General features: G+C 41.1%; 1 protein-coding gene across 1 annotated transcript in view; it reads right to left on the bottom strand.

The window, feature by feature from the left end:
• srgap3 (SLIT-ROBO Rho GTPase activating protein 3) overlaps positions 1-23,353 on the bottom strand; it is a 53,233-nt gene that overhangs the window by 10,636 nt on the left and 19,244 nt on the right. Inside the window, exons 3-13 of the mRNA XM_079156624.1 lie at positions 20,335-20,497; positions 16,648-16,710; positions 11,008-11,193; positions 8,654-8,782; positions 5,386-5,607; positions 5,144-5,245; positions 4,163-4,360; positions 3,812-3,896; positions 1,951-1,978; positions 1,092-1,194; positions 138-198 (exon numbers count right to left, since the gene is read on the bottom strand). Coding sequence (XP_079012750.1) covers positions 138-198; positions 1,092-1,194; positions 1,951-1,978; positions 3,812-3,896; positions 4,163-4,360; positions 5,144-5,245; positions 5,386-5,607; positions 8,654-8,782; positions 11,008-11,193; positions 16,648-16,710; positions 20,335-20,497 — 1,340 coding nt within the window. The remainder of the gene's footprint in view (positions 1-137; positions 199-1,091; positions 1,195-1,950; positions 1,979-3,811; positions 3,897-4,162; positions 4,361-5,143; positions 5,246-5,385; positions 5,608-8,653; positions 8,783-11,007; positions 11,194-16,647; positions 16,711-20,334; positions 20,498-23,353) is intronic.

Genomic DNA, 23,353 nt, shown 5'->3' with positions numbered 1-23,353 from the left:
AATAGATTGCCTCGTCCAATGGCTGCTGTCACTTCTTATGAGGCTGAAGGAGTTTTCAAAGGACTCCATAGTTTGCTTTCTTTTTTCTGCCCTTTCGCTCAGAGGTAGTAGTCACAGCAACATGGTGTGAGGCTTACCGTATAGATTGATGTGTCTGACACAGCTTTCCACAACAAGTGGGATTGGTTGACCTGAATCCTGAAATGAAATTATGTAAAAAAATAAATAAATACAGACAAGGCCGGACAAAAAATAGCAAAAAATAAACACATTACTAAAAGAGTAACATTTGTACAGCACCATTATTAACTAGTAACTATAACAGTTTACAATGTCTTAATAAATAAATAAAGATTATCTTATCAATATGCAAAGATTATGCATATTAATTATTATCACAAAACTAATCCCTCAGAAACATTTTATTAAGCAAATTTCATGAGTGGTGTAAAACAGACAACAACATGCAAATATTAAGTAGCAGCATGCAAGTGTAGCCCGAGCAGTAGCCAGTTTATTTCTACTATTCGTCTAGAAGGTTAGTGCCCTTGTGCCCTGAACTATAGTCTCCAACAACAGATACCTGAACACGGGTACGGGCATTCCTTCTTCCTCTGGGACAGAAAGCCGCAAAGCACAGAGTAGCAGCGGAAGAGAGGGCACAGAAGCACAAAGTTAGAAAAGCTCAGATGACGTATCACCCGTCTGGAGGTTAAAGCAGGCTAAGCACAAGGACTGGCAATAGGAAAGCTACAGAAATGCAGTGAAGGGTTGGGTGCAGTGAGGGACAAAGCAGGTCCACTGCTGTCTCTCAATCGTTGAAAGAGTGGGTTTAGAAATAAAGCCAGAGATAGTAAATTGTTCTCGAGGGGAATAAAGAGACAGCTGACTGTTGCTCTGTCTGCACCAGCAGAACCATGGAAGGGAGGAGGAGGATTAGAGGTTAAACAGAGGCGTTATATCACGTTCAAGGGCAGCTGGAAGAGGGAGGAACAGAAGGCCAAAGTGACGAAGAGAATGAGAGCGAAGGCTCTAGCTGCCTTCCCCTCCTGCTCCACAGGGGCCGCTCAGTCATACACCACCAGAGGTACCTTGATGAAGGTCTCCATATTGCCGTTAAACAGCTTATGGTTATACACGGAGCGTGGCCTAGGCTTCCGCATTTTCTGTGGTTTGGGGGGAAGGGTGGGGGGCCTGTGAAATGATGGACAAATGATACAAAAACACCATATTCTGTGAAAACTGTAGAACCAAACATGGAGGCTCAAAAGCAGGTATGAATGAAAGAAAACAGCCTCTAAAATAGATCAGGAAAAAAACATCTGTTTAAGTAAAGTAAAGTTACATTTTTAAAAATTAAAAAATTGTAATAGTTGAGAAAAACCCAAAGCGAGATCTTTAATCACTGACGCATGATGAAAGTCAGCCTTTTAATTACCCCTGAGGGGTTGTGTTGTAAAACTAGGTGTGGATCTTCAGTAAAACACTTGACTTACTAAAGACACAGCACAGATTAATGAGCATGACTAACAAGGCCAATACAATCATCAACAAGTTATTTTTTATAACAATCCTTTTTGAAAGAAACCACAAAAGCATTATGTTGTATGTGCAAGCAGATGTGTCATTTTTGGAGAACACAATGGCAACTGCAAAACCATGGCCACTCCATGCCAACTTTAATATATTTAATATCCATTTTATGCCTATATACTGAGCATGGTCTTTGTTTAGACAGTGCTTTTCATTTAGTGCAATGCTGCCATGCAATGTATTAAAATAGAACTAATATATAAAACAATAATTAAATTATTTAGATATGTATTTATCTGTTTGGGTATTCAAACAACAACCAATATGCTTTTTTCTTCTTTTCCCAAAGACATTCTAACGATTTGAAAAAATGCTGTAGGCAAATGTTTCATGGCTGAAAGGCAAATGACATCATACCTTGTAGTTCCACATTCAGCCCTTTCCCCTGCGTAAACAAAAAAAACACAAAAGGGACATGTTAAATCTTTGTGGTACATATTATACAGACTCCAGTGTCACTGAAGGGTTTGATGAGACACAACATGACTATTGAGGGAGAGATGAATGGAGCAGTTCGTACACCATTCAGAAAAAAAGCTATTGAGCAGTCGTCGCTGAAACCACAGGGGACCCAGAGGACCCTGTTGGGTTATAGGCCCCCTCGCAGAGCAAAGAAAAGGGGGGTGAAGGCTGCAGTGTGTATATTATGTTGGAGATGTCTGTGCTGGTTCACTGAGCCTTTTGTCATGGGTTTCCAACAACACACGCATATGTAAAAGGCATATGCATGGAGAAAACATGCAAAGTCACCATTCAACTCAGCTATACTGTTTTTGACTAATTTAACTGATAACACACATACTTCAGTAAGTTAATTTAAAGATGACCCAGATTTTTTTTATCAACTGAGATTGTGTCTTTGTCTGCCAGTGACTGGAATATCAACTGGAAGGCAGTCTATATACAACCTCCCCCCCTGAAAGTATTTCAACATTATTTCTTTACTCCATATAACAATGGACAGAAAGAGCAAAGGCTAACCCATTTCTCAACACATCATTCTGGCAGATGGACAGGGTCTCTGGAGCATTCATGTGAAGAAACAACAGCACATTTCCCAGACGCCATTCCTCTGAGTGATAGCCTCTGTCTACCTCTGACCAACCAACCTCAAAATTACAGACTTTCTCAAGCGTGAGCGAAAAAGTCTACGTTGATTTTTCCCTAAATTCATTCGAAAAGTGCCAGAGTCCCTCATTGATAGAGGGATATGTATTATATAAAGATAAAAAGAGACGAGTACAAATCAGATTCACTGAACAAGGGAATTGGTGACTCCTTATCTGGGAAACAAGGGCTGGCAGATATCCTAGCACCATCTTGTCTGATGCCAGTGCTCGACATTATGTTTTTATTAATACATGCAGCAAGATGCAAACGCCATGTGGCACTCACCAGTCTCATCTTGTTCCCTCTGTCACGCTCACAAACAACCACAAACACGCTATTTTGGGCGTGAATCAACGGGCTAATGAGCATTACGCAAGCCTGATTGATCACCTGAATAATTAAACATGGGTGGTACCTGGAGACGCCATATGCCGTTGACACACAAACGGCTCTGTCCAGAGAGTGATATGAACTATATTGTGAGTGTTTATGAGTGCAAAAGCATGCAGCTGATAGCAAAAGCGGTCCTGAAAGCTTGGGCAAAATACAATTTTAAGTAAAGACTTGAATGAATGAATGAATCCGAAGTGTGAAATGAGGAAATATTCATGTGTGTTGCAAGGCCTCAGCTGTCTGTGCCTGATGCCCTTTTCTATGAGGTGAACCCCTGATGCAGGAGCAGCTGTAGAAATGGGCCTGGGTCTGGTCCTGCTGATTGATTGGGCGTAAACTGTTCACGGCTGAGGTGACAAGGGGACCCCTGGGGAAGGGAGGGGCCGAGGGAAGCGCTTCTCTTACAGCCTGGAAATAGAAACCTTCCCTGCGGCTTCCCCATATAGAGACTAACCAGATAATGATTTAACCAATGGAGATAAGCAGAATGGGGAATGGATGCTTCAAAGTAGATGTGGTCTGCTTTTAGTGTGATAGTTTTTCTACTTGAATATCAGACCTCATTACTTCCTGCTTCCTTAAAAAATGGTTGTGTTTGTAGTCTCCTTTACCTCATTGCTTGTTGCCTATTAGATAAGACCAGCACCATTATAACCCGAGGGCAGAGATATTCTGGGTCATAGATGAAGACAGACAAAGAGAATCGACTCCTTACCTTCGCCCAGTGTCTGCTTCAGTAAGTCATGCTTGGCCTGCAGCTTAATGATGAGGTTACTGCCATTCAGGTACTCCTTGAATTTCTACACACAGAGAGATGAAGGCAACAATGAGTGAGCAGCAGCACTAATCCAATGTAACATGAGCCCAGTCAAATGATTCAGTGTTGCTCAAATCAGCATAAATTCAATCTGTTCTGGTTTAATTTAATTTATATTGGCAGAGCATGTGGAAATGATGACTGATGGTTTGATTTTGAAAAGCAGAGCAACGCGGGACTTCATAGCAGGCCAGTATAGCCATTAACATTTTGGAAGGATAGACAAGATCAGAATTGACAAGAACTCACCGAAAAGTAAAACATCTCAGTCTCCTGTTGGTTCGACCTCCTCTTGGCTACGTTCAGCTTGCTCATGTAGAACTCGGAGGCCACGGACTTAATAGATTCAGTGGAGCGGCTGTGGTGAAAGGCATCCGACATGTCAAAGTCCTCTACTGTCAGCATGTCCTGCAGCGTTTGCATGGTGGCATCCAAGGTCTTTCTCACCTGCACAGATGGGGGGAAATAGAAAGGAAAGAAGATGACTAATGAAACATCACATCGTACTCAGTCTTTTCTCATATTTTATTTTTGTGTGGCAGTCTTTTTCCGGGCCTTGATGGAACCAAAGTAACTGATGAGATTTTCAAGGGCATGAGAGTGATTTACAGCACAAGCTGAACAATAAATGACCTTGAATTACACAGAAATTATATTGTGCAGCATTGAAATATCAGTCCAGAGCAACCTGCACATCAGGCATACATCAGACTAAGACATGAAAGTGAAGAGTGTCTGGCAAAGAAACAAATTGTATGTGTAAATTACTGAAGAAGGCTTTTTCTTTAGGGCTGAGATTGATAAAGCTCATTTCCAGTAATGGCAGGGCTCGTCCATTATCCTGCAGAGCACAAGACACAGGGAGACAGGGAAGAGGCAGAGCCATTGGCAGAGGAGAGTCTAACAGGCCCTGGTTATTATAACCTCCATTTGCACTTTTGTGTCTGCGGCACTTAATGAGAAAGTCCTCTCTTCATCACAAAATAGACAATTTCATATATAACATCATCGAAAAACATAACGCTGGTGCCGTGACAATCTTAATATATTCTCGCCTCCTGCAGAGAAAGGGTCATTGGAGTGTAATTGCAATGAGAACAGATGGTGATGTGGCCCTCCTACTTGGCTCCGGGGTAAATGAGACAGGGCTTTCTGTTTTTGGGGGGGGTGAGGCTGAAGGTGGTGGTGGAGGGGTTGCTGGACAGACACAGGCCCATCATAAATCCTCACCTCCTCATTCTCAATCTTTAGCGTAGCTAAGCGGGACTGCAGTTGGTGGTAGCGCATCAGGAGTTCAGTCTGGACAGGCTGCTGGGCGCTGACCTGGCACACCTGAGGAGGCGGAGGAGGACACATGGGTTACAACAGACAAAAAAAGATCCATCTGAAGCTTAAATAGTTACTTTGTAAAAAATAAACATTCTTCATTAAGTGACATCAATGTTAAATCTGCAGCATTTTAAGCATCTCACCTCATCTCCCATGTGTGGCAGGTACTCAAAGCGCATTGGAGGGCAGAACACCTGGTTATGCATATCCATTATCTTGTGCTTGTCACTGCGGGAATCCAGGTTGTCCACCGCATTCTCGATGATATCCAGTCCCTCGTGGCGGGATGTCTCCAAGTTATACTCGGCAGATAAGTAGGTCCTGAGGGTGCGTGCCAAGCTAGCATGGTAGCCCAGGTCACAGCACTGCGGAGAAAAAAACGTGTTTTAAGTTGCACCTGTTACCACACACAACAGTGATGTCATGATGTACTGGCCACTCCCTGGAGTACACGTCTACATCACTGCTGCAGCAACGTGCGAAGTTAGGCCACTGAAAGTGACCAAAAACTTGCAATGGATTTTGAACTGGTGTTACGTTGCTCTTTAATTTGACAAATTAATATATATTTATCAGGGAATATGGAGGAATGTGCAAGTTTCAGTAAAGTTGGTTAGTTTGATGACCTTCTAGCATGTTCAGACCTATTTAATGGAATAAATCCCAGAGTGCATCCTGCTACGTGTTACCTTTCAGAAATAGAAGTAGAGTTCACAGAATCTCAGGAGCTAGCACAGTAGGACACCAGGGATAATTACAGAGTCTTATCATAGAGAGCTGGATGAAGTAACCTAATTAAGCAGAGGATGGTAGTGAGAAGGTTCAGAGGGAGCTTGAGGCAGCTGACAGCTCTGTGAATCACTATGTAAACACTCTTTAACACTCTTTAGCACTGAGGAAGTACTCTTTCTACTTTGGTGCACAAGCCTCATTTGCGCCACTCGGTCAAAGTGGCTCAATAGATTAAAGACTAAAGGGAGCACATTTGCTTCTTTTTAAACAAGCGAACTGAGTGAAAACACATTCATATATGCAGCAGCAGCCTGAAGGAAGCAGATTATCGGCGAAGGAAGATTAGATACGCTGTCGAAACACGAATCACACAATTCCATGTGTTTCATATCTTTCCCATTAGAGCTGTGCAAACATATTTTAGGTGAGTACTGCATATTAACATTTATATATGTATTTCATATGCCACTCATTTAATTTTGAATATGTGCATGTGTACATAGGCTGCATTTCACTCGTTTGATTAAGGTCTACTCAAGTTTTTACCCACAGCAACAATACCTCACACAATCACTTTAAAATGCTTACATTTCAATTTGGTCGCATGTAATCACCACAATAGATGTATCCAATGTATGCATTAACTACCATGTACTGAATTATTGTTTTTTGTCTTTTGCACTGTATGCTACAGCTTACTATTTGCTGCTGCAAGGATTACATTTCTCCACGGAGGTAATTAAAGTTATCTTCAAAGTACAAGTTTTAATGCTTAATCATGCGGACACCACTGACCAACCTCACTAATCCCAGCATTCATGGCAGCGTAGAATAAACTCAACATGTTGTTCAGAATTACTCTTCAACAGTTTAAAGCCGGTGATGCTAACTGACAAAGCTGACTTCTTGCAGCGTGAGCATCTGGTTTGATGCGTGGTGTACATTTACTCTGACTTGACAAACGGACCCTTCTTCCTCCCCTGCCCCGCTTGTGGCAGCCAAACCAGTCAAGCTCACAACCCCACACCCTGCAGCTCAGCAGGATTTGGGATGACATGGACATTTCAGTTTCAAGACACTGGGTCCATGAAAGAGGCAGGGATAGGCATGAATCGGGTTATTAATATGTCAAGCTACCACCAACATCTCACCATCACACTGCATATAGCAGATACATGCTCGTCATGCTAGTTCAACTGCAATTGTGTAAAATAATGTAATGGTTTGTTATGTTATAGAAATCTCCCTGAAATCATATCTTATCACGCCTGACCTGGAAAATGTACTATCGCTGTGACTAATGTAGGGCCGTATGGTGGTCAGGCCTCAAGCAAAAATGTGACAACCAGGCCATTAACACAGAGGAAGAAACAGGCACATTGAAGGGCTGACAGGTTAACATCAGTGATAGAAATCTTAATATTGAAGTTTTTAACAGCCACAAAGCCCACATTCACTACCATTTGTCACTTAAACTCTATATAATATTATAATGCATCATAATGTGATTATAATTTGTATGTATAACTATATACACTATGATCCTTGCAAAAGATGTCAGTGACCAGCAATTATGATGTATTATGATACTGGACCTTCTAAAATGCTTCATAATGTGTTTTGATTATTGTTATAAAGGCAGTGTGTGTGTGTGTGTGTGTGTGTATCACATAATAGTGGAACTGGATGAAAAAACTCTGAGTCTCAAAGAAGTCACACCTTCCTGAAGTGTTCACATCTAAAAGTTGTAGATACAGAAGATTTTGAAAGATTTTGTCTAAGATGTCAATAAAGGCCTCCTCATCTCAATGTTTGTCTGGTTGTCTGCAGGGTGACTGGTAGCAGGTCACCCGTGGCTTAGAGCCCAGTGCCAACCACATTAACTGCATTCATGCCTGCATAAGCACAGCCTCTGTTCACCAGCTGACTTTGATCATCTTCCAACCATTAGTGGTTTGCTGAACAAAGTCAGTCATTTTAAACTGTGGCAATCAGACTTTCCAGCAGTGCTACTGGTTCATAATTTGAATAAAAGTGACTTCATATCAAAGTGTTTGATGTAGGTTTGGTGCACATACTGTACAAAATGGGGATATTATTCTCGGTTATAATAAAGGGAATATTATAGTGTCAGAGTTAGAAAGGCTGCTTCCTCTACTCTGACCAATTAAAGGAGAGACCACATAAGGACAGAATATAGACAGCAGCGAGAGAGTCGGCATGTGTCTGGCTTCATGTCTTTTACTTGGTGACAGTTTGAGGCAGATAATCACAAGTACATGCTGTGTTCGTCCCAGCAAAGGTCCCAAAAGCAGCATCAATTAAAACAAATGAATGAGGACGAGACAGAGGAGTCAACACTTGAGAAAATCAGACAAAAGTATCCTTCTGTAGCTGCGTAATACTGCAGAACGCTGAACTAACACTCATGTCAACAGCAATCAGTTACCAGCATATCAGTGTTAAGTTTGCTGTGCAGAGATTAATAATGAAACAAATGATGGCAAATACATTCATTGGGGCCAACAGAGCAGCTTAAAAACAAACAGCTAACAGGCTGAGAGTGAATGAAACTCCGGAACAGATGGTGAGAAAAGCGACAGTGCTGCAGAGTAAAATCAACATCAGAAATCCCAGCTGAGAGACATAAACAAACACATGTGCCTAGTGCATACTTACATCAATCATATCAGAGACGTCATGGATGTAATACTTTGCCACAACTGCATTTGTTGCTGCCAGGTTCAACAAATAGTCATTCCGGGCTTTTGTGCATTTCAGCTTATTCTCTGAGTACTTGGCTTGCCTCTGGGGAGGAGAGAAGAGACAGAGTACATGAGGACAAAAAACATCAGTGCAGGGAAATGAAGCAGCAGGGAGGGTTTGAGTGTGCGCTCAGGCAGTGGCAGCTTTGGGACAGGTAGAGACGGCAGGTACGTTTGTTGATTCAGGCTGTAGAGAAGCTGCTTCTAGATAGTAATGTGTTAAGTGACACAGCCAGGCTTTATGTATATTATATACATATTCTGTCTCTAAACACTTCAGTAGCGGAGGTTATTGATATAGCATCAAAGGAACATTCTGACATGTTGGTGTCTATGCTAATTCACTTTCAGGCAGATATTTTGATGAGAAGATTGAGTCTGTGTAGTAAATACAAAGCCGGGGCCAGCAGCGGGTTAGCTTAGCTTAGCATAAACACTGGAAACCAAAAGGTAACAAAATCCAACTACTAGCATCTGTAAAATTCACTGCACAAGTAAGCAGATTTTGATACCTTTGGACAGAGCCAGGCTCATTTCCCCCTGTTTCCAGTCTTTATGCTAAGCTAAACTAACTGGCTGCTGGTTTCGGCTACATATTTACTATACAGACATGAAAAGGATATAATTTTTCTCATCTAACTCCCAGCAAGAAAGTGTGTATTTCCCAAAATGTAAAATGATTCCTTCAAATAGAACATTTAAAGTATTTACACAGACTTGTCTTTATGTGATCAAGTTTAACTTGATGGTCGGCAATCTGTGGGCCTTTATCTCCAGTGTGAATTCAGATCAATACATGCAATTCTACTAGAATCTAAATAATATAGATGAAATAACATTTTCCATCAAGGGACATTTGTGACACATGTGACACATGTGCTGAAAAATCAAAACACGTTGATTTTGCAAACTTGTGCTTGTGAAGTAGTTTCACTCTAGCAACTCAATGATTCAGACACGACTCAGAAAGGCATTACTGCTGTTTGAAACAAGACAAAAGCATCATAATTCTAAAGCAGAGACATTTTGCCCATTATTTGAATAGTTCGTTTGTAAATTTCACTATACATGAACATTTCACTCCCAATTTCACAAAGCCATTATAATGCCAAATTTCTGCAGTGGCTTAGAGGAAAAGAGATTAACTTTTGTGTCTTCCTCTTCTTCCTCTAGCCTGTTAGCAGGCAGAGTAATGAGACAAAAGCTCAGAAACAAGAAGCAGGGGGAGAACTCATTGGCATGCGGTGTTATAAATAGTGTTCAGTTCCCAAGAAAAGCAGCATCTCTGAGGATACCAGCCTGAGGAGGCTGTCATTCTGACGGCCTTTTGATTTCTCGCACCTGAGAGATAATGGGAGTTTCATTTGAGAGTAGAAATTCCAGAAGAAGATCCAGAATAAAAAATGCATGGGTGCTTCTAAAGTACATGGTGCTCCAGAGACCACCAACCCTAGACTGCTGGCAGAGAAGACTTTGTACAAAGAAGAAATCTGCATAAGATGGAAAGTGAGTCGGGTTGTTGGCAGGGAGTACTGCTGTTTGCTCAGTGAGTATCTGGCTGCAGACCCACAGTATTCTCCTGAGACTTTCTGACATTATATTGCTGCTTGTCTGCTGGTCTATCCCTCTCTCACTCTCTCCATGTGAACCCAACAAGTAGAGCTGGTCCTCCAGTTACTTCAAAATGACTCATTCAGCTTTGAGGAGAAGCTGCTTAACCTGCAATAACTGTGAATATTACACTTAGCTTCTTTGGTTGGTATGGTGAACTTGTTGGCAAAACTTTTCACAGACATGATCAGACAGATCAAATTTCTGACCACCTGACAGATGTAAGTCAAATATTCACTCTCCTATTAGCTCTGTTCTTGGTCTTTACTAACTCCTGAGGGAAATACGTAATGTGCCACTGTACACAGTGGGTTTATCAATACAGCTGCCTGCTGTGACCAAAAATGACGTTATGACATTGGTTAGAGTTCACCAAACATAAAAAACAGAGTTGAAAGCTCAAAACCAAAACAATAAGCTCAAAGAAGCTACAAAGCTCAGATGAGCTGAAAAGGAACTGCAGGTTTCAGTGTTAATTCTTTGTGGGTTCCCCTACGAGCGACCCCTTTAACATTGAACATAGCAATTATACAAATACTGATAATAGCAGCTTTAATGTCTAAGCTGGCCTAAAAACTCAACTGATGGTTTGGGATTTGAAGCTGAATGGCTCTATATAAGTAAACATACACAACGCTATCCATCCCTCATACTCACCTTCTCTTTCATCTTCTCAATTTTCCTGACGAAGCTGCGTCTAGGTTGGCGGTCCTCGTGGCGCAGGAGGTTGACGTTGAGATCTCCGGACTTGCTGAACTGCTTCTCCTCCTGCTTCTCAGCATCCTTCAACTTTCCCTCTGCACTGATGCTCTCAGTGTGGTACATGTGGTATGTTTTCATCACCTGCAGCAGGAATATGACAGATATTCAAAACATTGACAATTAATGATGCTTATTATCATCATCATCACATGTTACCAATATAGGTTATTATAATCTGGAATGACAAGATTTAAAGATGCTTCACAGATGCTGTCAAACTATGAAAAAGTGACAAATCAGAGGATAGTAAGTACAGTAGCCCACAGACAGAGGAGCAAATAGGTGTTATATCAATGCTTTAAACAAAACTAGAGCTGCAGCGATACGGTGATTATTAATTTAGTCGATGAACAGAAAATGTATTGGCAACTATTTTGATAATTGATTAATTGCTTCAAAAATGCTAAATATTCCATGGTTTCTGCTCCTCAAATGTGAGGATTTGTTGCTATTCTATGTCAGATTTTTACATTTTATAGGATAAACAATGAATCGAAAAAAAATATCACTATATTAATTGAATAGGTCCTATAGACAATAATACATAGTGAGTAGACTAGTGCTCTCTGCAGTGATGTAGAAGTTGATGGCATCCTTAGTGTTTTCAGTTATCGAGCCATAAATATGTAGTAGCAGCCACTGCTGGGAATTGTAAACGGACACGTAAACAAGCCCTGATTCAGTTTGCAAATTGTCATGGATACCACAACACACAGACACTTTAAGGTGGGTCGACTGAAAAGTGATATAAATGGTTTAACAAGCTTCTTTGTAGGCCAAACCAGAAAGCCTCATATTTGCTTGTGTGCGTATATACTCTTCACACACAACAATCAACACCTGTACACTGACGTACAACAGCATTACTGTTGTCTTGATGCTGCCATATTCCCTCCAAGATTGACTCCTAAATTGATCCTCCGTGTCCTTTCCTTCCAAAATTTGGTTTGATTTGAGCTTTTTCATGGCGGCATGGAGGATCAATTTAGGAGTCAATGCAGTTGTAACAAAGATGTCACTACATGTGGAATATTTCAAGTGAATCCAGGGGCCCAGGGTTGTGTGTGGTTTAGCCTTGGCTGTCAAATCTTCAACTCACTCCCTCACCCCCAATAACTGGGGCTTTCCCAGCCTCATCACTTCTACAGTAACTCTTCATCACGCAGCACTTTTCAGCTCTTTTGAGCAGCAGTGACAACATTGTTCTCTGCATTTACCTCTTCACTTTGATTTCTACTTAGACACTCAAACTTTTGACACTTTTGACACTTTTGACAAGACTGTAGTGACAGAAAAGCCTCGTTAGACAAGACAGAAGCATCCTGCGTCTTTAACTCGTCCCAGACGCTCAATGGGAGAGTCTGTCCTCTTGAAAGCCCATTCTTAAGCCTCGTAAAGGAAGGTCCAGATGTGAGCAGCGTCTTCAAACACCTCGAGCATATAGAAATAGCTACGAACACCTCAGGATGTTAGACCGTCAACATAAACAGTCATTTCTTTGTTTCCTGGGATCGAGTAAGTAATGCTCACTTGTTGCTGAACTAAAGCAGTGGGGTTCCTTTTATCTCTACAAGTGCTACTCATTAAATCACATGTTTGACGTTGGGTCACACTATAATCATCCAATGACCTCCAACCCTGTGATAGTAATATTCACCAGTGATGCAACTTGAAGTGGCTCTATTTATTCCCTGTGCTCTGAGTAAATAGTACTCCTCTCCAGGCAGTGTAGGAACTCTTATAAAAACTACGACAACAGAGCAACAAAAAGCTGCAGGAAAAACACCTGAAAGTAAAATAAATCGATAGAATAAAAGTCACTAGTCTATTCTCAGAGACAAAGCTTGACTTCGATGTTGCTACTCCACGAAGAGAGAAACTAGGCTAACACTGTTTCTCCCCAGGCGGTCAACCCGTTTCCTTTCCAATTCCTCTGAAAACGTGCTACATTTCCGCGCAGCCAACTTTGAACCATCTGACTACAGGACCTGCAGCTAAAGACACAAACTCATTTGCAGGAAGACTGAGCTTCAGCTGTGTCTACAGGAGGTGTGTGTTTAGTTGAGTCATCTGACGACAGCCATGGGCCATTTAAATCCTGCAATCTCTGAGCTGGTGAAACAAACCCAACAGTAAGATAATGGCTGGAGTTTTCATGAATGCAAGGTGAGAAGTAGATACTGCTTTTCAACGTACATCTAAATATTCTTGGCATTTAAGCCCCTGACTAACCACAACACCCCTGGTTTTACTCTGACTGAGGACCTATGTTTCTTTCTTTCCCTCTTTATCGCCCGTTAAAATATTCACCTCTCTGACCACTTTGAAACATCTGCTGTGAAGAGTGAAAACAGGCTCTTAACGATATCATGGAAACATTATGAAAAGTGTCACAAAGTCAAACCAAAAAATGAAGGTTACTGTTTGCAGAAAAGGGCAAGTGAGATGCAACACATCTCTTTCAAAAGGCTCTTATACATACATATACATATAAATAAATATACATATATACACATAAATGAATCAAAATAAATTATACAGCAGCTATGATATTTTTATATTTCTTTTTTTAGCACTAACAAGCAGTGAGTACATGTTGAGAAAACAATGACTGAACTACAAATGCGTAAATGAATAGAACCAGCACCCAGGTCTGAAGGAGATATTGTCGATGTTGTTAACAAAAGAATAACCGTGTATGAGACTGAAGAGCAGACATCAGACACAAGGTGGTAGATCAGACAGATAAGATAAGCTTTATTGATCTCAGGGGGGATATTAAGTCAGTGCAGCAGGAAATTAAAAACGGGTAAAAGCTAAGAAAACTGAATTTCACAAAGACATGTTGCCGAGAGCAGGAAGTGAATGCACATCCTGGTACATCCTGGCTTCTGCTCCTATTTCTCATTTCAGGTTTGGTATAGATGACAAAGCCACCAGAATGACAACAGGTTCTTCTCTCTCAGTAATACTCATGCTGCAGCGTCATACTTTAAACAATATTTGAACAATAGCTACAGCCCACAGTCTTACCACTCACTGAGCAGCCAGGGACCCAAATGGGAATTTCAGAGTTTTATTTCAGGAAAATTGGCCAGCGAAAACTGTTTCAAAACACCACAAGGCCATCACCATGTGGCCACGCTATTGATTTAGCTATTTCTGTACAATCAAATACTAACAAGGTCATGAAAAAACGTTTTTCTTTTCCTCCAACAGACAACATTACAGCTGCCTGAGTGTCATTTGTGAAATAACTTGCGTGTGCATTGTCAAACCTCCGACCCACAGCATTGTGGTGGAAGCATATCGCCCACCCTACATTTACCTCTCAGGTAAATACTGTTAGCTCTGTTTGTGCTGTTAGACTGATTAGCTGCTAGCCGCTGGCTCAGCCGTCTCCATGTTGAGAGTAGTGTGGAGGCAATCCCTTAATTAATGATTGACACCTTTAAAGAAAAAAGGAAGGAGTCAAGAAGAAATAACAAAACAGAGAACCCCCTTCAAATATGGTCACGATGCAATGGATAGTAAGAGTCAGAAAACAATGAATTAGTATGGAAAGGTATGTGTTTAATATCTAACATGAAATCTTTAATTTCATAGGAAGAGATATTTGTGTTATTGCAACAATAATCAATTTATTAACCTTCGCTGAGAATGTTCACACAACTCCTACAATCCTCATGTACAGAAAGAACGAGGCAAGACGTCAACATTTGGATTTCAAATTTTCTGCCAGACTGCAGCTGAGGCCAAGTAGAAAATGAGAAGAGGAACCATCTGAGTTTTATCAGGCAGCATTGTCCAACAAGTATAATGTTTCCATGTGTTTTAATGAACCTGAAATACACGCTGAACCAATCTGGCAATACAATATAATCTGGTACAACCTTTTGCACCAATAATTGCATTTTAATTTATTAACATAGAGACATAAAGTGAAGGGTATAGCAACTATGTCCAGTCTTTAAAAGTATTTGCCAATTACAGAGTCCTTTCAAGATGCAAATGATGGAATGAACATGCACACACTTTTGATCATCACTTGCTCTCCATAATGGGGATCTTTTGCAGCATCCAAATGTACAGATGGCAAGATCAGGGAGAGTTGCCAGCACTGCCCTTTGATAGTTTGACTTTCATCACATTGCACAAATACATAAGTCATACTATATAAGGCAGCTCTGCCATCTCTTCAGTTTCAGCGCAGGGGGGAGAAGACTGCTGAAGTTGCCTGGAGCTCGTCCAGGTTTGGGCACTATGCCTCCCTCAATAAGAACTCACCAGAGTGCTCAGTGCAGCACCAGTGCAGTATGTCCTCATCCCTGACATACGTTCATCTATCTGCAGGGTAAACAAATCCCTTATCAACAATGTAGTTTCTTAGTCCCAACCAATTATCAAAGAATAAATTGAATACAAAAGTGGTCGAAGAAATGGTGAAGACAAAAACTCTTAGTTAACACAAGTTAACTTACTTAACTTGTGTTATCTGAAAGTGTTGTAACAACACAGTCTGTGTGCTGACACTTTAAATACCGTTAATACTGCCGTTAATACTGCCCTCTAATTGTGTTGCACCAATTCTTGAAAACCAAACATCGTGGCTATAAAGTATGACAGGACACTTCCAACCATGCATCCATTCAGCTCCTTTTTTACAGTGACATGTATGTGAAGCAGATGCAAGATGCCCAAGAGTTGGCTGCTAAAAAAAAAAAAAGGAAATAAAAAAAACAAGACTGTTTGGGCTGTGCAGGGAGGTATTTCACAGAGACAACCAGTGATGTGACCCCTGAAGAGGACCAGAGCTGAGGGAACCAACATATGTGAAAGTGATTGAAGCCCAGAAACTATACGACTTAGAGAGAAACATTGAGTTCCATCATTTCATCACAACAGCCCCTTTCTTTCTCTCACTTCTCATAATCAATCATCATCATAACCACAGTTGTGCTAAGGTGGAGAAGAACACAAAGTCTCTCTAATGCAACATCAATTTGAAAGCCTTTATGTAACCCATTCTCATTAGCTTCTCCCCTCAGTATAATGCAATACAACTCAACAGCACCACAAATTACATCCTCCAAAACGACCGTGAGGTTGAATCGACACTTTGGAAAACAAACCGTATAATATTCATGAAGGTACTGTCGGATATATTTTGTGCATTTGACTGCATTAGTTTTAGTAAGCTGTATCTATTAAAAATGGCAACGGAGTGTATATTACGCAAAGGTGAGCTGACGGCAGTCGTCTTAAGCCTCGGTTTCAGGTTCCGCAAGGACTCTCGTACGGACATGACGTGGAATCGTGACGAGGAAACGTTTGGATCTTTTATACTCTGTGCGGGGAAAGCACACGTAGTTCAAAATGCACAAAGAAGAAAGCAAGGTAATAAAAGATAATTAAAAAAGAGAGAACATGAAAGAAAATGTCAGAAGGCCAGAGAGAGGAAAAAGAAGTGGATGAGCTTGGAGATGAGATAAGGTGTGAGGCATCGATCAGCAGCAGACACTGTGTATCACTTACAGTGTAGAGTTCATTCGTCACCTTCACCAGCTCCTCGTGCATCTGGATCCCAATGTCCTTGCTCTGAAACACAGTGAGCAAAAATAGCGGGGGTGAGACAACAAATAATGTTGGAGCCTTCAGCTGTGACCCGTTGGTCGGTTATGCTGACACAATGACTTTGGTGAGTCATAGTGAATATCTCTACAGCTACTGAATGGATTGCCACTGAATTTGGGACATATTCAAGGACATCAGAGGATGAATCCTAATGACTCCCTGATTTTTTCCTCAAGCGCCACTGTCAGGTCAGAATTTCCACTTGTGCAACACTTGAGTTTGTGAAACGATTCCTCTGAAATGACACTTCAATGCCCATCAAACGATAAACCTCGTCAATTTAGGCCTTTCTCCTTCCAACAATCTGGATTTCTGGCGTGTTACGAGTATTACAACACCAGATGCCCTGACTGAGAATAGTTGTTTTAGTTTGTCATACATTTTCTATTAAGTGTGATTAATTCAATTCAAATGATATTATCTAAAGTTTAAAACTAAAACTATTTTCCCACTTCCTCCATCCCACCAGCTCTTTCTTCCAGTTGGATGAGGAAATTAATGAAAATATGGAGGACACTGCTCACAAAAATGAAAATAATACTGAGGCTCACAAATCTATTGTACAGTGTACAAACAATCACAGTGTTCTTGTGCTTTGAATGTATTAGTAGTACCTCTAATGTACACATTTACTTGACACACTTACTTACTGTACCACTCTACTTGGTGTTCAATAGCCAAGACGAGGAATGCCACATGCACGTTTCATTTCCTGTGATTATTAGTGGTGAAGATTTTTCTTGAGCTATGATCTCTTACTGACGCCAATTTAATATGTTTTGTTTGGAAGAAACTGTCAGGGGTTCAGTGAACACCTCATGAAGACACAGTTATTTCTTCTCATAGCTTTTAACACACATGCAGCTGTACGTTTTCACAGTCATATCGCCACACAGCATGCCTTGTGATCAAAAACATGTGACACACCTGGACTGGAGAAATAAATGACTGTTAATCTAATAATGTTGTGTGTTTGTGTGGGGGAAAAGCATAACGACTTTATCTGAAGACAAAAAAGGTGATACAATGCAACAGCACCAGGATGTTAGAGTGTGATGACATGACACCTTCTAAAAAACGGAACAAACACCTCTAACTCTAACTTCACAGAGCTAAGTTGTGGAGGACGGTTGATAGAAAAACCAACGTCGTCAGTAACGATCACAAATAGGATGCTGGTTGGGCTACTCTCCACAATGTGACTATAATTAGTCTTCTATTACATTCATATTTGTCATTTAATAGGTCTTTAATGTTACCATGTCGTGGTGGGATCATGAAACTCACAGTTTTGTATCACAACATTAGGGTTTAATTAATTGAATTAATTGATAAGTTTGATAGAGTGGATATTTAGGTTTTCTTTTATCTATTTATTTTTAGGATTTCTTCTATCTGCCAGGGGACCGAAATCTGTGTAACACAATGATTAGCTTGCTAGCTATCCTGCTAACCCTAGCTACATAAAACATCAAGTAAAATAGGCTTTAGGTAAGTTTGATGGTTTCGATTGAATGTTTGCAATACATTTTGAGGCTTCAAACTACAATCCTTCACAAAGCCTGGTTGCTGTAATGAGTGAGATTTGGTCATCTGAAATGCACTGCATTTAGCAAAACAAGTTCTGACAGTCTGACAGTTCTTGTCAGATGGAGATTGAAGCAGTCAGCTAATTATGCTAGATAGGTGGGCTGTTGGTATGCAGCTAACTATAGCTGATGAGTCACATGCTGCATACGAAAGTCTGTCATGTGCTTTTAAAGACGGCAAAAATGTTTAAACTAGTACAAAACGTTCTGTGCGGTCTACCTTTCTTTGAAGCTGACTCATTAATGCTGGTACATCATAATGACTCAGCAAGATGCATAATTGTCATTTCACATATGAGTGTCATTTTCTGTCAGATCAATGTAACAACGAACAACTGTGTTGAAAGAAAACCTCACTGCAGCAATACAGTTAGGGACAAGGCGAGTATTAATGCAATTCCCTGACACACACACACACACACACACAAAAACCACACCTATCCAAGTTAACATGTTTGTCCACGCCCTAATCGGCTAACTGTGCTTAAAAGAACTTGCTACTGGTGAGTCAGAAACAAAACTATTCATCAAAGAAGAAAAAAATGATAACCTCAGGAAATAAGGTGGGATTTGTTGTTATTACTTTGTATCTGGTGTGCAGGCAGGCAGTACGTCCTGCTCAAACAAGAACTGGACTGAATGTGATAAATGGGAAATATCCACAGAGGCCTCCAGCAGCTGGTGAATGGCATCTGTATGCATCAGTGGCTCTGAAGTGAGACAGACTGCAGCATGTACACTGCAGAGGCGGCGGGAGGATTCAACCAGCGAGTGAACCACTGTGATGCAACACACTGTAAGAGATGTGGCGGGTCGTATTGTAGCAGTGTTTTGAGAAACCTGTTAGTAGGATTCATTCTTAACATATTCCCTTCATATCAGGAAAGAAGTAGCAATGTTGTACCTGCTGTAGTTTAAAAATGTAGACGTTTATTATAATCATCACATACGTACATGAAATTTGACCTCTGCATTAGCCAGTAGGAACCGGGGATTGAACCATTCCCTACAACCATCTATGTATTAATTTATTCTCTTTGTAATTCATTTAAACAGAAACAGTGCCTTCTGCACATTCAAATGTAACACTCTTAACTACTATACCTGCATTATTTGAGACAGAAGAACAGAATACCATACACCATCTAAACATGTAAGGCATCATAACATACTGACCATAACTTCATAATTACAATATATCATTAATATGAAGCATTCCCACTATAAGTCACAGTTTTGTTTGTCATTGATATACTAAACGACAGCTTGATCACCTTGTCATGTCCAACAGTCAATCATCCGATGCTCGTTCATGTGCATGTGTCATGACTTCCATGACATTTTGATGTATTATTTAATGCCTCCCAATATGTCTGGCAGCAAGCAGCAGCAGAGACATCCATTCATACTTTCAAATATAGAATCAACTACCTGAGGGCACATGACTTAAAAAGGTCGGAGTGCTTCTCTCTTTTCAGCTCTGGCAGAGTTTCAGACAAACATTGGCCTGGCTTGCATCCACACAAGTATACAAACACACAGATGCACATGTACAAACACATACACACAAACAGAGTAATATCTGAATGGAGCCTATTAAGCAGATTGCAGCTCGCCTACAGGAAGGCCTGCGAGGTGAAAACAGGGTTCTGATGTTTGGATAAGACCTCAGTCGTCTCTGCTATGTGCTGACAGTGAGCCAGATGTTGCTCACACTTGCAGGGGCGAGGGGTACTACATTTCTTTAAGCTAGCATCACTGAATATGCTGAGGCCAAAATAAAGCCAAAAAGCAGAGAGGTAGCTTTCACTTTAGCTGCTGCAACTTGTACCTTGCAAGTTCAACTTTATAGCAACGCCAAGGCATAACAAAGTTCAGCAGATGAAAGCTTCAAGCTCATTGCTTGGTATTTGTTTAGTCCTTCTAACTCTGACAGTTTGTGCACGAGTGATAAGAGAGTAGCAGTAAACAAAGAGGGAAGGATGATAGTTTCACTGACCTTCTTGAACAGGCGGATGATGTCTTCGCTGATCTGGGCCAAGCGGACGATGACATTGTTGGTGTAGATGTCGCTGATGGTGGCATGGTCACGGCTCTCTCGCCTCGTCTGGTTCAGCACCAGGTACCAGCAGTTTACTGAAGACAGCAGGTGCTGGTCTTTCCTGAAAAAGCAAGAAAAGTACAGGGCTGTTAGAATGTCATAATATTAGCTGGTGATGCATTTCAATGGTCATTTGCTTTCAATTCTCAGTTTTATAAAGCATAATAGCAAAAAAGCTAATTTAAACAGGACTAAGAGTCAACAGCCACTCTGTGAGGCTATACTTAGGCACAGCAGTGCTTTGAAACTTTGACAATGCTAGGATGCTGATGTGTAGCAAGTGTAATTTTAACCGTGTTTACCATCTTAGTACAGTGTGTTAGGCATCAACTGTTGTAAATGTATAACGCTGGCGACCACATGCACAGAGTCATGGGCCCTGATTGCTGCATAATCAGTTTAAACTGTCTCCGCCTCGGGTGATCTCAAATAGAAAGACCAAGGCGCAAAGACATAGAACCACCAACACACACACACAATCCCCTCAAACCCATACCCTTGTCTGGATCCTATCTGAGTATTAATCAATCAATCAACCCCGAGGAGGAGGAGACACAGAGAGAAGGGGAAATGAGAGCAAAGGAGGGAGAGAGCCAGAGCAGGGTAGGGGATAGGGTTTCACTAGTAGAGCAAAAGAGATGAGCAGCACCAACATCAAAGAGCCCTCCTTCAGAGAGCTTCCATTATGCTAATCACATCTAATGAAGTTGATATCTAGCTACTCCAGAGTGCTTTCCCCATTATTCCTTTACTTAACTCAGCCGCTAAACACACTTACATCAGGCTGACAGGGCACAAACACCAGCACATTGTTATCACGGCATCAGTGAGGGGCAGAAAACAGGATGGCATGTGTAGAAAACTTAATCCATCTATTTATTACAAGGCCCGCTTCTTTAACGTTACATTGAGAATGGTGTCCTGAGATGCACTGTCATAAAGCGAGTCAATTAATTTGCTATTACCAAAACCTAATGGTAATTTGAAAGAGCCGAGATAATCCAGCCATAAATTCACGCCACATTTCAGTCTTGCAATCAAGAGGTAATAATAAAATGATTAAATTGAACATTAATTTACTGTTTAAAAGTGAGATGAACCCAGATGACAGACTATGCAAAAAATGGGTAGGATTTAGCTTTTACTAACAACACTGATGTAGAGCATATTCTCCTTCACTCCTCTGGGATGGCCTATTTCTACCGTCTCAGTCACCATCCCTCATTTTGTACCAGTTCTGCTTGACTAACTTATCTGCCTGTAAGGGATGCAGCTCTTCGGTGTATAATTGTGGTTTGTGGTTGAGAGGTTTACGGATAAGCACCTTGACTCTCTGCTAATCCCTAAAAGTGGTCAGAGATGCTTCATCACATCCCTAAACACAACCAGGCCCATTTTAGTCCCTTTTTTATCCTCCTTAGCTTTCCATCCAAACACTGTTCAGGTAAATCCTTGGCCCTCTACTGATGGTGAAAGGTGTTTGAAGTCCCCAATGTAATACTAGTGCTAAATCTGCTGCTTAAAGCTACTTCCAGAAACTTTCACTTTGTGTTGATGTTGGCGGTCCCTGTGGACAAAAGCAGTAGGCTAGTGTTTCTGAGCACCAGAAGCCCTTTAGAAAACCTCTAATTTTACTGCAGCCGGGTCTCACGGTCTGCCCTGCGCAGTTTTGGTTCAGGTTCAAAGCTCAGCTCCTGGCCGGAGTAGGAGCTGCTCTCCAGAGCTCTCCACCTCCCATCGGAGCTTCCGACTGCAGGTCGGCAGCGGTAGAGAAGCCGGATCTGGGTCTGTCTGCAGTGGGCTGGTGGCTGCCGGAGTCTGAGCTGAAGGAGCTCCGGTGAACCTGCATGATTTCATCTGATTTTGCCCGGAATCTGACCCAATGGCACCGAAAACAAGCATAAAAAAATATAGAAATAGCCAATCTTCTCGCTGATGTTTACCTAAGTAGGTCATATGGAGGCATCAGTAATAATTTGAGACAGTTTCATAACCAGTTAAAAGGTCATCACAGTAACTTTAAGTCACTCCTTTTAGATACGATATGCCTCTGGAGATGTGTTAGGACTTCAGTTAAGCATAGCCATGCCATGAGCTAAACAAATCACAATAACAACGCTAACATGCTGAGGTTATATAATGTATAATGTTTGTCATGTTCCCCATCTTAGTTCAACGTTTGAGCATGCTAACACTTCCTGATTAGCAGTAAACACAAAGTACAGCTGAGAATGATGGGAATGTTATTAGTTTTAATAATTAGTCATTAGTAATTGGTCTAAAAGTGGCAAGGTATATATTCTTAATGCTTAGGATTAAAGTCTTGAAAAGAGAAACAGAAAAAGGAGACAAGATCTTTTTTTCCCAGTTGCTGTCCTCATTTCACAGGAATTAGGAGCAGAAGGTTGATAATGAGGCCTGTGTACCAGCAGCATCTCTGGAAGTATTTTAACACAGTAATAAATGTAGCTCCTCGACCTGTTTTACGGGAAAGAGACGCTACCTGTTCTATACCGGCTCTGAGACAGAGGCTTATCCATCACAAAGGATCGACTTCAGCATGCAGTAAAACTCATTCATGTCTACTCTGTACCGACTTCTCCTGGCTGATTTCCCCTAAAAGGCTGAGTATCGGTTAAGAGCCTGCGGGTCAATTAATCTAGAAGCCTTCAAAAGGGTTGCTTTTGGATGGCTCCATGCCCTCAGTATTTATACACAGGATATCATTAACATGCAGAAGGCAAACAATGAGCTCTGAGAGTCTCTAGAGAAGTGAGAAGGAAGAGGAGGAGAGACGAGTGCAGCTTTCTGGCATCCTATTACATCTGTCTCATCCTGTAAAGCACTGCCTGGCTGTCTCCATGGTTTTTACAAGTTCTGCACTGCTTCACTGTCTCTATGAAGCAGACACAGACAT

Source organism: Pholis gunnellus (assembly GCF_910591455.1).
Source record: "Pholis gunnellus genome assembly, chromosome: 3".
NCBI lineage: Eukaryota > Metazoa > Chordata > Actinopteri > Perciformes > Pholidae > Pholis > Pholis gunnellus.
Note: the sequence above shows the minus strand (reverse complement) of the source record. Positions and strands in the feature narration are given on the sequence as shown.